General features: G+C 38.0%; 2 protein-coding genes across 3 annotated transcripts in view; one reads left to right on the forward strand and one right to left on the reverse strand.

Annotated features, from left to right (window-relative positions):
- The first annotated feature begins 4898 nt into the window (after positions 1–4898).
- LOC306868895 (membrane protein BRI3-like) lies at positions 4899–10439 on the forward strand. 2 transcript variants are annotated; one of them, XM_079415356.1, is made up of 4 exons: positions 4917–5070; positions 5167–5386; positions 7452–7578; positions 9087–10439. In XM_079415356.1, exons 2-4 carry the CDS (start codon positions 5248–5250, stop codon positions 9217–9219), a joined length of 399 nt encoding a protein of 132 aa, XP_079271482.1. In that variant the 5' UTR covers positions 4917–5070; positions 5167–5247; the 3' UTR covers positions 9220–10439. The 2 variants fall into 2 exon arrangements, with proteins under 2 accessions (XP_079271481.1, XP_079271482.1); XM_079415355.1 differs by having other exon boundaries at positions 4899–5386.
- An 838-nt stretch (positions 10440–11277) lies between these two features.
- Positions 11278–13684, reverse strand: part of LOC306861509 (BAR/IMD domain-containing adapter protein 2-like 1) — a 70691-nt gene continuing 68284 nt past the window's right edge. Inside the window, exon 14 of the mRNA XM_079403797.1 lies at positions 11278–12211. Coding sequence (XP_079259923.1) covers positions 12139–12211 — 73 coding nt within the window. The 3' untranslated portion in view covers positions 11278–12138. The remainder of the gene's footprint in view (positions 12212–13684) is intronic.

The raw sequence follows: 13684 nt of genomic DNA on the forward strand, positions 1-13684 counted from the left end.
GCTCAATTATTCATTCTTTGCTTTCTCAATAATTTAAACTCAAGGGTGATGCATGAGTACGAACTTTTATACTTCACCTCTTATTTCAAACTGATGTAATGAATAGATAGAAGATGCACGAGTCAGATGAAATGACCATGTTTAGTTTTACCCTATTTAGCCTATATTATGTTGGATACGTGATATATGTAGTATTTTTATTTTTTAGGAGCATAAGAAAAGCCCGGTCGAGAACAAGGAAAAGTAAAATCCTTTCTTTCTATTTACATGCGGATCCCTGAAAATATAACACAGTGCATGCCGTCTTGACACCTTTGCCCCTAAAACCTCCGAAGGGACCACCTACATCTGCCAGGATCCCAAAAGGAGCACCATCAGGTACCCACAGGAAGATCCCAACCCGATCTCATGAAAGTGCGTATAAATAGTACGCCAAATAAAAATGAAAACTCATGGTATTGATACGCAAAAATGTACTTTATGCTACGCAATGGGTAGGATTAGGGTTGCGGGATAGATGCGTATCATATGTACGTGATACACTTTTTGTGTATCAATACCACTATTTATATGCATTTTCATGAGACCAGGCTCAAGATCCTGTGCTTGCCAGGATGCCATAGGAAGTAGTCTGTGCCCACTGAGTCCCCACAGGCAGCTCCTCCTCATTAGTGTCCCCTGCAAACAAGCCTGCGGTGGCCCTTTACGGGCCCACTTAGGGCTAGCCCAGGGATCCTCAAATCTGGACCACTCCTGCAGAGTTTAGCTCTAACCCACCTGAGCATGCTAATCAGAGATCAAGATCATTAGAAAATCACAGGTAGGTGAGTTTGATCAGGGTTGGAGCTAAACTCTGCAGCAGATTGGACCTCCAGGGAAAGATCTGAGGAACCCTGGGCTGGCCTAAGGGCCCCCAGCAGGCTGCCACCACAAAGTTTCAAATCAATGGATTTATTCAAAACAAAATAGAAAACATTCAATTCAGGTTAATGCTGCTAATTTAAGTCCTCTGAAAGGGACTACAAATTATCTATACAGATATAAAAATAATATAAATGAACAAAAATAAAAAATACCAAATGATTATTTCGACCTCTTCTGAAAATATGTTTTGATATACTAAAGTATTCATTGGCAGAGCTCAATCCACCTGCTCTGTCTCTTGAATTCCACAACCACACCTTTATCTCACTCTCAACTTCAGAATCAGGAGGACTTGGCTGAAAGGGACATTTTCAACCAGCCTCTGAAAAGCAAATCGGCCTATATCAGGAATCCTCAAATCTAGCTCATTAAACTCACTTTCCTGCAGAGTTTAGCTCCAACTTTGATCAATCTCACCTACCTGTGATTTTCTAATGATCCTGAAGACACTTGTTAGCATGCTCAGGTGTGTTAGATTAGGGTTAAAGCTAAACTCTGCAGGAAAGTGGATCTTGCGAGCCAGATTTGAGGATCCCTGGCCTATATGAAATAACAGCTTCTGAAAAGGTCAACAGGTTCTCTAAAGTAGTCTTTTGGTTTGAGCCGTTCCAGTTCAAGTGGAGTGGCTAAAGACTGGCCAGTCAATGTAGTTGCATCACAGGGCTGCCTACACAAAACCTGCATGGGCCTAAAGGATACAAAAGTTGCTTTGGGCCCAAGCAGGCTGGCCCACACTGGGCCATCATTGAATTAATGTGGGCAGTCCCATGGTGTGGGCTGCTCACAAAGAGCCTGCGGTGAGCCCAAAACTGTAGGCCTCGCCTGGGCAAGCCCGCATTGGGCCTGTTTAGGTTTGGTGTGGGCTGGCCCCAGCCCATTGTGCCCGCAAAGAGCCAGCATGGGCCCCGCAGGAACATGTATGCAGGGTCTGTCTCTCACTTTCACTTTCAGCTGTGTTCAAATAAATGAAACACTGTCTTTAAGCTACTATGTTTTCTGGATCCACTATTTAAAATCCTTTGTATTATGTTCTTCCAGTACATAATATGCACATAACAATAAAAGCATCTTTTCCCCTTCTTCCCTCTCAATAAATAACAATTATGTCTGTTCCTTTAAAAAGATGTAACTGTATAACTGATTATAACGGCGTGTTAGTAAAAAGTGGATCATGTCATAAGTATAGACTACCATCAAATAAATGAAGGAGCGAAACTTCATATGCATTTTGTATCTGTACATATTTTGTTTACATGTAGACTACTACTAATTTTAAATTTGTATAATTTATATTTGTACATATGTGTTCATACCGTACATCTATCTAGATTATATATTATACAGTTTAAATAGAAAATAAAAATAAATTGTGAAACTATTAAAACTATTCTTTCTTTCATTCATTTTTTTTTAATTTATTTTATTTATTTATAAGGACAATGTTGATAAATGTTCCGCCAGTGTCAGTAGTGTCCCTGGATATGTTAATGTACAGTATACCAAAATGTTTGATTATCAACATTCTTCAAAATATCTTCTGTCAAATTAAAAGGAAATCATACAGGTTTGGAACAATAAAATCACACCAGAATAATCTGTATAAATAATAACAAAAATGCTCTTGATGCTACAAAAGTACATATAAAATCAATGTCATTCTTAAATTTAGCGATCACCTGGTTTAAATGAAACAGTAGATATCAATCCAGGGTATTTCTTGCTGCCTGAGATGCTGGGAAAGGTTCATTTCCACAACACTGCAGAGGCTCCAGGTTTCTCCAGATCATCCAGTTTCTGGACTGTCAAGAGGAGCCTGAATGCTACATTATGAGCGGCCCATGCCCTGTGAGAACTTGACTGAATTTCTAGACCCCCACAGGGGAACCATCAAAGAGGATGTAGCGGATGTAGGGCATTGTATATTTTGATTTCAGCAAAGAATACCTATTAATTCTGAATCATACACAACTGAACAAAGTAACCAAAGAGAGCAGGTGTGATGTGTAAGGTAATAATCAGATCTCTACTATTTTTCTACAGATGATGCTGCATATTGCTCTTGCCTGTAGAGCGACCCAGATCAGCAGCTTGAATTGGAGAACGTCAGTTTCTAAACTGGTTTACTATCCAGACAGACACGACCATACATACAAGAACAATCTCTGAATCTAAGCTGGCTTGTCACAAGGCAAGTTCTTTACAACAGCAATAAAGCCTAACTGTAATTCTCAATCATACAAAACAGAACAAAGAAACAAGGCAAAAAAAAGGAAGATCTGAGCCAAGTGGCATAATAAACCGTGGTAGTGTGGACAATGCAAGAACTTGATTGTCACTCAAAGAGAGAAGGTGAAGATTATAATCAAATTATTAGGTTTAATTATTAGCCCACATGTAAATAAATGAGAGCAGTAGTGAATATGACAAAGAGAGAATAAATAATTTTGGGAAGTTGACATTTTAATACATGAACTTGCCATGTTATAGGAAGGAAAAATGATTTGATTGACCTGACTGACCTTCACAGTCACGAGGGTCTGCAGGGGTCTTGGAATGGTGCTCAACACTGTTAGCCACTTAACAGAAAGCCCATAATTCTGCAGTTTACATTTACAGGTGAAATTACACATTGATGGAAATTTCCTTGCCATCAACCGAACCAAGGCTGAATCTTGCAGGTCCTTTTTTTTAATCATCACAGTGTGTTTGCACTGCCAAGAGATTCAGCCATTTAGGGGGCTGTCCAAGGGTTTTTGGGAGCCAGAGAAAATGGTTTATTGATATGATTTGAACATTGTTTTCAGTAAATAATAACTGAAATTTTGGTCTGTTCACAGCTCATGTGATCATGCCAGCTTCTATGAGTGGACAATTTAATGTACCTTCTACGGCCCTGTCCAGCTCTCCTAGAGTCACTGCCGGTCTCCTTGAATCTCCTGCATGCTCTTGAGACTGTGCTGGGAGACACAGCAAACCTTCTGGAAATGGCACGCATTGATGTGCCATCCTGGAGGATTTGGACGGCCTGTATAACCTATGTAGGGTTCAGGTATAGCCTCATGCCACCAGTAGTGACACTGACCCTAGCCAAATGCAAAACTAGTGAAAAACAGTCAGAAAAAATGAGTAGGGAAAAAAAGGTCTGTGGGCTCCACCTGTAAAACCATTCCTGTTTTGGGGGTCGTCTCTTCTTCTTCCGTTTTTTCGGCACGTTACATCCTGTGTGCATATTGCCACCTACTTTTGCTGTTATGCAGTCATGATTTATTTACAATCAATTTCTTCCTTGTTTTAGATTTTCCTATTCTTACACACGTATAAACAAATATTCCTACTTAAATATTTATTCTATGCTCCATCCCATTCCTTCTTCCCAGTGTCCACCTGGCGCTGCGTGTTCAGCTCCTCCAGACTAAATCCGTGGTCTCCTAAAGATCCAGAATAGAATAGAGTTACTTCAATTAATCCGAATACTATAGACCAGGGTTCCTCAAATCTTACCCTGGAGGTCCAATCTGCTGCAGAGTTTAGCTCCAACCCTGATCAAACTCACCTACCTGTGATTTTCTAATGATCTTGAATACTCTGATTAGCATGCTCAGGTGTGTTTGATTAGGGTTAGAGCTAAACTTTGCAGGAATGGTCCAGATTTGAGGATCTCTGATCTATGTTATATGTACTTACAAGTCATTTGCCCAACTATAGTTGCCGCTTGGACTTTTGACTTGATAAAGTTGACTTGAATTGATAAAGTTGTTTTCTTAATTTGCAGGTGTTTTTTCTATTTGCAGCACGTTGAGCTCTCTCGGCCACCGCATAATATACTGTCCATCCTAAATTCTATGTGATATTAGTAATTTCCAATACTGTTTAGGGCAGATAGGGTGGATAGTATGCACATTGGGAAGCAGGGTGGGACAGTAGAAGAAAAAGTGAGTGTGTGTACAGCTTTAAGACGTCCCTCGCCCCGCCCCTCCGCGTCCGACTTGATCACGTGACTCGAGTCTTGTGACAGTGCAGCGAGCAGGAAAAAACGTCGTTTGAGTTTGATAAGGAGTTTCCGTCGTTAACTAATCCAGGTTTCTCTCATAAACGAGAGAAATCAAGAAAAGTTCGATATGGCGCATCTTTAGGACATTTGACCGTGTAAATAACATTCCTGTCCCTCACACAGACGCTGTAAGAGCGGGTTGAAGTCGCATGGAGGAACTTTCATCTGTTCTTTGTTTTTGTTTGTGTTAGTCCAGTGATCATCCACGCTAAAGCAGCTCGAGAAGATTGCATGCTAGTTTGGTGAAGTGGACAGGACGCCTCAGACCGAACATGGATACTAAACCTCTTCTCCAGGACAGACCTCCAGCGTACAACACAGTCCCGGCCGCGTACGACTACGGCTCGATCCCCGCGGTCTCTGCACCCCCCGCCGGCTTCCAGCCTCCAGCACCACCGCCGCCGTACCAAGGCAAGAGAAACACATACTGTATTTAACCTTTAAATCATTATTGACCAGCTATAACTCACTTACTGCATCGTTTTAAAACGTATGTGTGATGTTCTTCTTCTTATTAGTAGTGATGTGATGTAATATAACGATACTGGTTCAGATTCTGCTTCCTTTAATTTCTCTTGTTGGACGTTTGAGGAAGAAACATTCTGGTAAAGCACTTTATAAAGTTGACATTTTAAAACCTGAGCTAGCCTTGCCATTTCATAAAAAGGCTAGAAAAATTATCTGATATTTTCTTATTAGACTAATCTCGGGATGCTACAAATCACCATTAAATATCTTACAATTCTTTCAATAGTTTTTACACAGACTAGCAATCCAATAATTGATAACTATATATATATATATAAAACCCCAATTACTAACTGTAGCTATACACTGCCCTCCAAAAGTTTGGAAACACCCCTGGTAAAGTGTGGTTTTGGCACGATATCAGCATAAATCCTTATTTTTTGGTGCAAATACATTAAAGTAACTTGACATAATCATTGAAGACCAGCAATAAAACATAATAATGGCAAGATATGCATGTCAAAATCAGACATGCCCCTTTGCCAGCTGTGATGCCTGGTTACTGGTTTAAACTTGTCCCAGGTTTTTAAAAGATTTTTGTGTCAGCACACTTTAATACTGTAGCTTCAACAATAGGTTGCCAATTCAAAGTCAATGTTTGAATAAACTGACAGCTCGGATGCCCAGATTATGCAGAGCTGTAATAGCTGTTAATGGGGGATATTCTGATTAATCAAAAATGTATGTTTTTTTCTATGTATAAACTGTTTATGTAATATGTTTTCGTAGTTTGTGTTGTCCCTTATGAGTGCAAAATTATCGCAAGTTAAAAATGATTCATGCCAATATTGTCCACTTTTCTAGAGCGTTTCCAAACTTTAGGAGGGCAGTGTACATTAAATAATAAATACAATAAAATAAATTAAACTAAAACTAAAATGCTGCACGGATTTGAGTATCATCAGCTCTAATAAATATAAAAATTGATCAAATAAAAATATATAAAACCACCACCAACAATAATAGTAATAATCATAATACAATAATTATCAGACATGGTGAATTGAATAACTCTGTTAATAAATGAATAGATTAATAAATCACAGTGCGACTGTACTGGCTAGTCTGACCAGTACCAATGAAGGAAAATCTGCCTTTTCATTCTCAAATTACTGCAATCTACGGTTATGCAACTGATTTAGTTATGACCAGTCCTAAAAAATAAAAATAAAAATCAGATGACTAACTTGTAGAACTAGTCTAAGCAGTTTGTGCAACAGGTTTCCGTCAAAAGAATGGGATGTTTTGATATATGTAGTATCATGGTATATGAATAAGATGATCATTTGGTTAATACCAAAGCTGGCTCCAGTTTTTATATGTAGTTATAATAAAGTAGACCATAGACCGTAAATACACTGAGAGCAGTCACGTACTGTACACAGTTTGGTTGAGTCAGTTAGTTATTAACTAATCACTGGCAGTCTCATTGGGTTATACCCTTGTGAAAAAGAAGTAGACTTTAAAATACTTTTAAAACGAGTACTTATTACAGATGCTTAACTGCAAACTTAATGTTATATAAAGTTATTAACTTCAGTTAAATATATAATCAAATACTTTAGATGTGCTTTAGTATGGTAGTCATCACATCAAAATAAGTGTACTTCTGTAAAGCATGACTAAAGATTATTAAAACATATGATAAAATGTACTCTAAAAATTGATTTGACATTATTACAAAGTACTTAAGTGTGTTAATATAACATTCATTAAAGTGTCTCTATTTAAGTACACTTAAGTGGACTTCTATTTCATTAATACGATTTTATCTAAAAAAAACCCCACTTAAGATTTGAATTACACTACAAGTGCACATTCAATACAATTAAGCACACTTCGCAAGGGGCTGTATCCTATAAAAATTCAGCTCTTAATAGCTCGCAGCATCTGAGCTGATAAAGTGGGAATTGTGGAGTGTTAAACGGATGTGAATTCTGTCCTGCAGGTTTCCCAGCTGCCACGTCAGGCTATCCAGCACCGCCTGTCGCCGTAGCCGCCCAGCCAGCCTACACCAGCACTTACACCATCGTCCAGCCCTCTGTGGTGGTGGTGGGGGGATGTCCGGCCTGCAGGTGAGGCACAAGTCACCCCACTGTCTGTAAGAATTCATAGAGACAGAAAACACCATCTAAACATTGCGCCAGTGGTCAGTAAGTTAGTAAAGCTATTAGTATTTAGCAGTTGAACTTTATAATGTTAATCAATGAGGTAAAGGACAGAAATAAACCAGATGTAGTTCTACTGAACTCAGTGGTTTCTGTATCCGCCCTGTTGTCATCCTGTTCCCCTGCATCTGCATATCTGCTGCTAACTTGCAACTTATATCATGTGATGACTAGACCCCCCCCATTGTAGAATCAGATTTTTCATGGTGTTCATGCTTTGTATTAAAGCCATACAGTAAGAGCATGCGTTTTAACCTCAGAATTGTGGCTTTACATTGGACTCTGTGCCGTTTTAATCCAGAATCATTTCCTGTTTGCTCATGTGACTCCGAGCCATGTCACATCATGAGAGTCACTCATGACACGCTGATTTCGCTCTGAACTTTGGTTCACGCACCAGATCAGTCCAGTTTAGTGAGCGTGACCACAAAACAAACACTGTGATTGTTGTTTCCTTACAATGTTTTAGCTAAAGATATAGATATATTAATGTACAATAACAGTACTGGTGCTTACTGAAGATACTTATGTCATAACCCATGTTTTAACATTATAGTAGTTTAAAGGGATAGTTCACCTTCCAAACCTGTGACTTTTTCATCTTTGAAACACAAGTCAGGATATTTTGAATCAAACCTGAGAGATTTCTGTCCCTCTTAAGATTTCACATTTCCTAAAAGTTAATAAAGACATCATACAAGCTGTTGAATAGAGAGACACGATCGCTTTATATTTCATTTAGGCTTTATTCAGATATGCACATTCATGGAGCACAATGAGGTTTGTCCTTGTGCGTCGAGCAAGCACGACTGATTAAACCATTGGATTTACTTTCATGATGTATTTATAACTTTTTGAGTTCAAAAGTTTTGGTTGTGTGGACTTTTCAATGAACAAAAATTGAGACAGCATTAAAAATATCTTCATTTGTGTTTTGAAGAGAAATCAAAAGTGGGTGTGATGACAATATTTTCAGTTTTGGGTGAACTATCCCTTTAACAGGCCACTGTTGACTTGATAATGACTAGAAAGCTGAAGCACAGGCTGATGCTATTTTCAGATTTATTTGGAAGAGAAATGGTTACACATGGAAATGGAGAAATGGTTAAACAGTAATGATGCTGAAAATTCAGCTTTGATCACAGGAATAAATCACATTTTAAAACATTCAAATAGAAAAAAAGTGATTCTAAATTGGAACAACATTTCACAATATTACTGTTATTACTATATTTTCGATTAAAAAAAAGAAAAGCAGCAATCCCTGGTGAGCATAAGAGACGTCTTTCAAAAACATAAAAAAACGATTTTTCCAAACTTCTTCTAAACATGGACTGAATGTTGTTCTAGCGTTACGTGGGAATGTGTCGGTGCTCCAGTAATGGGTGATCTGACTCTAGTGTTGTTCTCTTCAGGGTCGGCGTGCTGGAGGATGATTTCACCTGTCTGGGAATCATGTGTGCCATATTCTTCTTTCCTCTGGGAATTCTCTTCTGCCTGGCCCTGCGTCAGAGGAGATGTCCAAACTGTGGAGCCACTTTTGGCTAGAGGGACCAAAACCCCATCCGCATCTTTTTAAATCAGTTTTAAGCATCAGCATAGTTTATTCCTAATCAACCGCACATCAATGCCAAACGTCGCTTATGTAACTACGATAAATGACAGATCACAATAGTAACCAGCCACAAACTCTTTGATTACTATAAGAAGGTGTATGTGACGGTCTGGTCATGTTTTTAGCTTTTACATGCCTCGCGAGCACTATTGTCAGTTTTTTTGGTTCTTTATATGAAATCTTAAAGCCAGTCTCCAGTCATCTAATCACTAGTGCCTTTATGATGGCAGAGAAACCATAAACTGAACGAGCCGGGACTCACTGAGGGTAAATCCCACACGACTCTGGACAAACGCCAACTCACTTTGAGTAACATTGTGTGTTGTGTAAATTAAACATTTGATTCACTTCCCTCATGTATTTTCACTTCCGTCACACCCTTGCTCTTGCGTCTAGAAATAAGCGTCACTGTTGTTTCTTTTTTTGTTGACCATAATATGCTCCCTAATCAGTCACATATTAGTTAAGATCAAAAAGCATCTTCTGTATGAATTTTTTTGTGCTTGATTTAAAAACACACCTTTATTTGTATATCTTGGATTTCTGAATCAGTAATAGACCATATTCTTTCTCAGTAGGGTTTGTTATTTTGGGGTCCATGTTTTTGTCGTACTGCACTGATGATTAATGTTATATGTGCTGGGTTTTATGAAAGCGACTTAGTGTAAATATGCAGTTGTGTTTCACTCGCTGGACCTCAGCCATCTCCAGGTTAAACTAAAAACCTGCAATAAACAAGGGAAGTTGGCATCTAGACAATGCAATATGTCACCTAAGGACATGTAGTTACTCTTTGACAATGGAATTTTTTTTTTTTTCTCCAGTGACCGACAATCAGTCTCGTACATGTCTGGTGTGATTTCATTCCTGATGTGCTCATACCATACACTAAACACGCTGTTATGATTATGGTTAGAAATTTTCTACATTAAGAGAGATTGTAAATAAATTCTACAAGTGTTGCTTTTTGTGTTGATTGCTTGTATTGGATGTTCTAGAAATGGCATTTGAACACTTTGAACTTCCTCATCAGTGAAACTTATCTCAAACTTCCTCAAACTTATGAATTTATTTTCATTTTTCACTTGATCAAAAGTGACAGTAAAAATTTGTTACAGAAGATTTCTATTTCAAATAAACTCTGTTCTTCATATTTTACTGAACATGTTTGTAATTATTCAAATAGATTATGGAATCATAACAAATGAGCTGCTAAAAAAAGAAACCTGTTAAAATCACCATTTATGTAACCTAATGAATCTAATGTTCCAGGAGTCTTTTCTTTTTGCTAAATTTGTCCCCAAAAAACTATGCTTCCTTAATTTAAGAGAGAAATATAAATGACATTGTCAGTGTTTATTTTGATGGTTACCTTGTTTTCTACATCAGGGGTTTTCAGAAGCATTCCTGGAGCCTCCACAGCACTTAACATGAATGTCTTAAAAGGAATAGTTCACTCGAAGATTAATATGTGCTAACCCTCAGGCCATAAAAGATGTAGATGAGTTTGTTTCTTCATCAGAACAGATTTGGAGAAATTAGCATTACATCACATGCTCACCAATGGATCATCTGCAGTGAATGGGTGCCAGGAGAAAGCAATATTATGGATAGAGGACTTGAATTTAAGCTAGAAGAAAAGGTTAAGTTAAAAACGATGGACTTGTTTATTACACAAACACAGCTGATACAAGATGTTAATTGATGGACGAGAGGTGTGGATTATGATGTTTTTATCAGGTGTTTAGACTCATTCTGACGGCACCCATTCACTGCAGAGCATCCATTGGTGAGCATGTGATGTAATGCTGAACTTCTCCAAATCTGTTCTGATGAAGAAACTCATCTACATCTTTTATGGCCTGAGGGTTAGCACATATTAATCTTCGAGTGAACTATTCCTTTTAAGACATTCATGTTAAGTGCTGTGGAGGCTCCAGGAATGCTTTTGAAAACCCCTGATAACTAATATTTTAACAAAAGCACACATTTAGAAACAAAATATTTTTATTTTCATACAGCAGTGAGCTACAGGATCTCAGGCCAACATCAACAGAAAAGTGCATTGATGCAATCAAAGCCAAATGAATAGTTTCCCCCAAGCAGAAGATAAAGAAATCGCTATTCACTGACCGACAATGGATCAATTATTCAGTGTTAAGACTATGCGGATAAAAGCAAAGCTCCCTCATTCTAAAAGCACTGATGATCTAAAAGGCAAAATGAGCTAAAAGCGCTTCTGTAGATGACGGTGTAGCCTGCAAACTGGACGAGGTCTCGACTGTGTTCCTCGAGGCCAGCTGAGCGAGTTAGCCAGCTAACTCTGGTAAACGTGCCTACACGAACATGGCTCTGAACGTCACTGGGATCATGATGCTTTAATCACTTCACGCTCAGCTCCTTCCACTAGTTACCAGCTCGAGTGACCAGTTCAGACAGCATCTACAGCAAGTCCAATTTTCATCAGTGTTTCGGTTCACATCACTATCATTAGGACTTTTCTGCTTGCGCAGGTTCCCATCTAGTGTACATGTTAGAAATTCTCTCGACAATGATTAAAAAAAACTAGATCACACTCATCTTCTCTCATATATTTACAGAATGATACTCTGAAAGTTAAGCATCTGACTGGATCATTACAACTAAATGCATAAACAATGATTCCCTCTCTCTCTCTATAACATATATACGTGTGTGTGTGTGTGTGTGTTTACACATACAGAGAGAGAGAGAGGTTTAAAGGGGACTGACATAAATAGTGGTTGAACAGTATGTGGTGTGTGTGTGTGTGTGTGTGTATAAATCCTGTGAGTAATCCCAGCATCCTCGGTGGCGGGTCTCTGAGGTGTTGATCAGATGATGGGTGCTGATCTGTCATTGGTGACGGTGGGCCGAAGTTTGACAGTAGCGAATGGATTCCCTCCCCTACAGACACAACATACTGTTACTCCAGCTGCTTCTATGCAGAGACTGCTTATACTTAGTATTTCGGACCAAACTTAAAGAAATAATTATAACATCTAGATTGGCAGTTGTGTTGTTTCACATATATATTATAGAAAAAAAACACAAATCTGTACGAAACAATATTTTTAACCCATTAACAAATGCACCCGGACTAATCCCCAACTACGGCTTTGAGGTCACAACTTGACTATAATTAAATGTACACTGACAAACTAAACCTATAAGACATTTTATTTATTTTTTTCTCAAATGCAGCCCCTGAAAGGAAAGGGCCTCTTCTGACTTCCAGCTTCAGAGAATTATCTGTCTGTCAATCATTAAATAGTTTGGACCCAATATTTTGTTTGTCTCTCATTTCGTTGTCTGTCCAGCTGCCTAATACAAAGAATCTAGGACATGCAGATGTGTTCATTAACTTTTCCAGAAACCTGGAATTTTTGTACAAAACCATCCTCAAGCTTACTTCTCCAGTAATATGGTTTTATGTTCAGCAATATATCTTTTAATCCAAGCCCTTTTTTCTATTTTAATATACTTTAAAATATAGTGCATTTCTGTGATGCAAAGCTGAATTTTCATTACTCCAGTCTTCAGTGCCGCATGATCCTTCTAATATGTTGATTCATTATAAATATAGATAAACAGTTACTTTTTTTGGAACATGTAATCCATGTAGGTTTCTTTGATGAATAAGAAGTTAAAGAGAACAGAACTTCATTAAAATAGAAATGTTTTCAAACATTTTTACTATCACTTTTAATCAATTTACCCCACCCTTGCTGAATAAAGGTCATCATTTCTTTCCAAAAAAAAGCACCGATCCCAAACTTTTGAACGGTAGTGTTCGCACTGACAAACGTCAACAAACAAGTTGGTTCAAGTTGGCCGTTGGATTTAGAATCTGATGAAAAATAACTGTCATGCTCACACTGCACCAACAGACACCGACCATCTCTCACTGACTGGGGAGAACATGGATGATCCTATATCTATAAGCATGTTCAGTCGGGTGAAAACAAACTCCTACCAACGCCAACAGGGGTAACACACCGATACAACAGACTAGTTTGTTGGAGTTTGTCTGTGCGGTGTGAATTGGCATTATCTCGTTACAAAAGATTTCTATTTTAAAAAATGCAGTTCTTCTTATCAGTTTATTCAATCAAAGAAATACCACAGGTTCCAAAAAAATATCAAGCAGCACAACTGTTTGAAATATTAATAAAACAGGGTAACACTTTAGAATAGGGAACGCTTATTCACTATTAACTATGACTTTTCCCTTAATAAATTCCTAATTTACAGCTTATTAATAATTAGTAAGGTAGTTGTTAAGTTTAGGTATTGGGTAGGATTAAGGATGTAGAATAAGGTCATGTAGAATAAGGCATTAATATGTGCTTAATTACTACTAATAAATGGCTAATATTC

Source organism: Barbus barbus (genome assembly GCF_936440315.1).
Source record: "Barbus barbus genome assembly, chromosome: 4".
Lineage (NCBI taxonomy): Eukaryota > Metazoa > Chordata > Actinopteri > Cypriniformes > Cyprinidae > Barbus > Barbus barbus.

Bases quoted from the DNA above. Each gene is read 5' to 3' on its own strand.
- LOC306868895 (XM_079415355.1), top strand. From the start codon at position 5,248: ATGGATACTAAACCTCTTCTCCAGGACAGACCTCCAGCGTACAACACA. The intron at 5,387-7,451 runs GCAAGAGAAACA...TCTGTCCTGCAG, and splicing joins ACCACCGCCGCCGTACCAAG to GTTTCCCAGCTGCCACGTCA. The intron at 7,579-9,086 runs GTGAGGCACAAG...TGTTCTCTTCAG, and splicing joins GGGGGATGTCCGGCCTGCAG to GGTCGGCGTGCTGGAGGATG.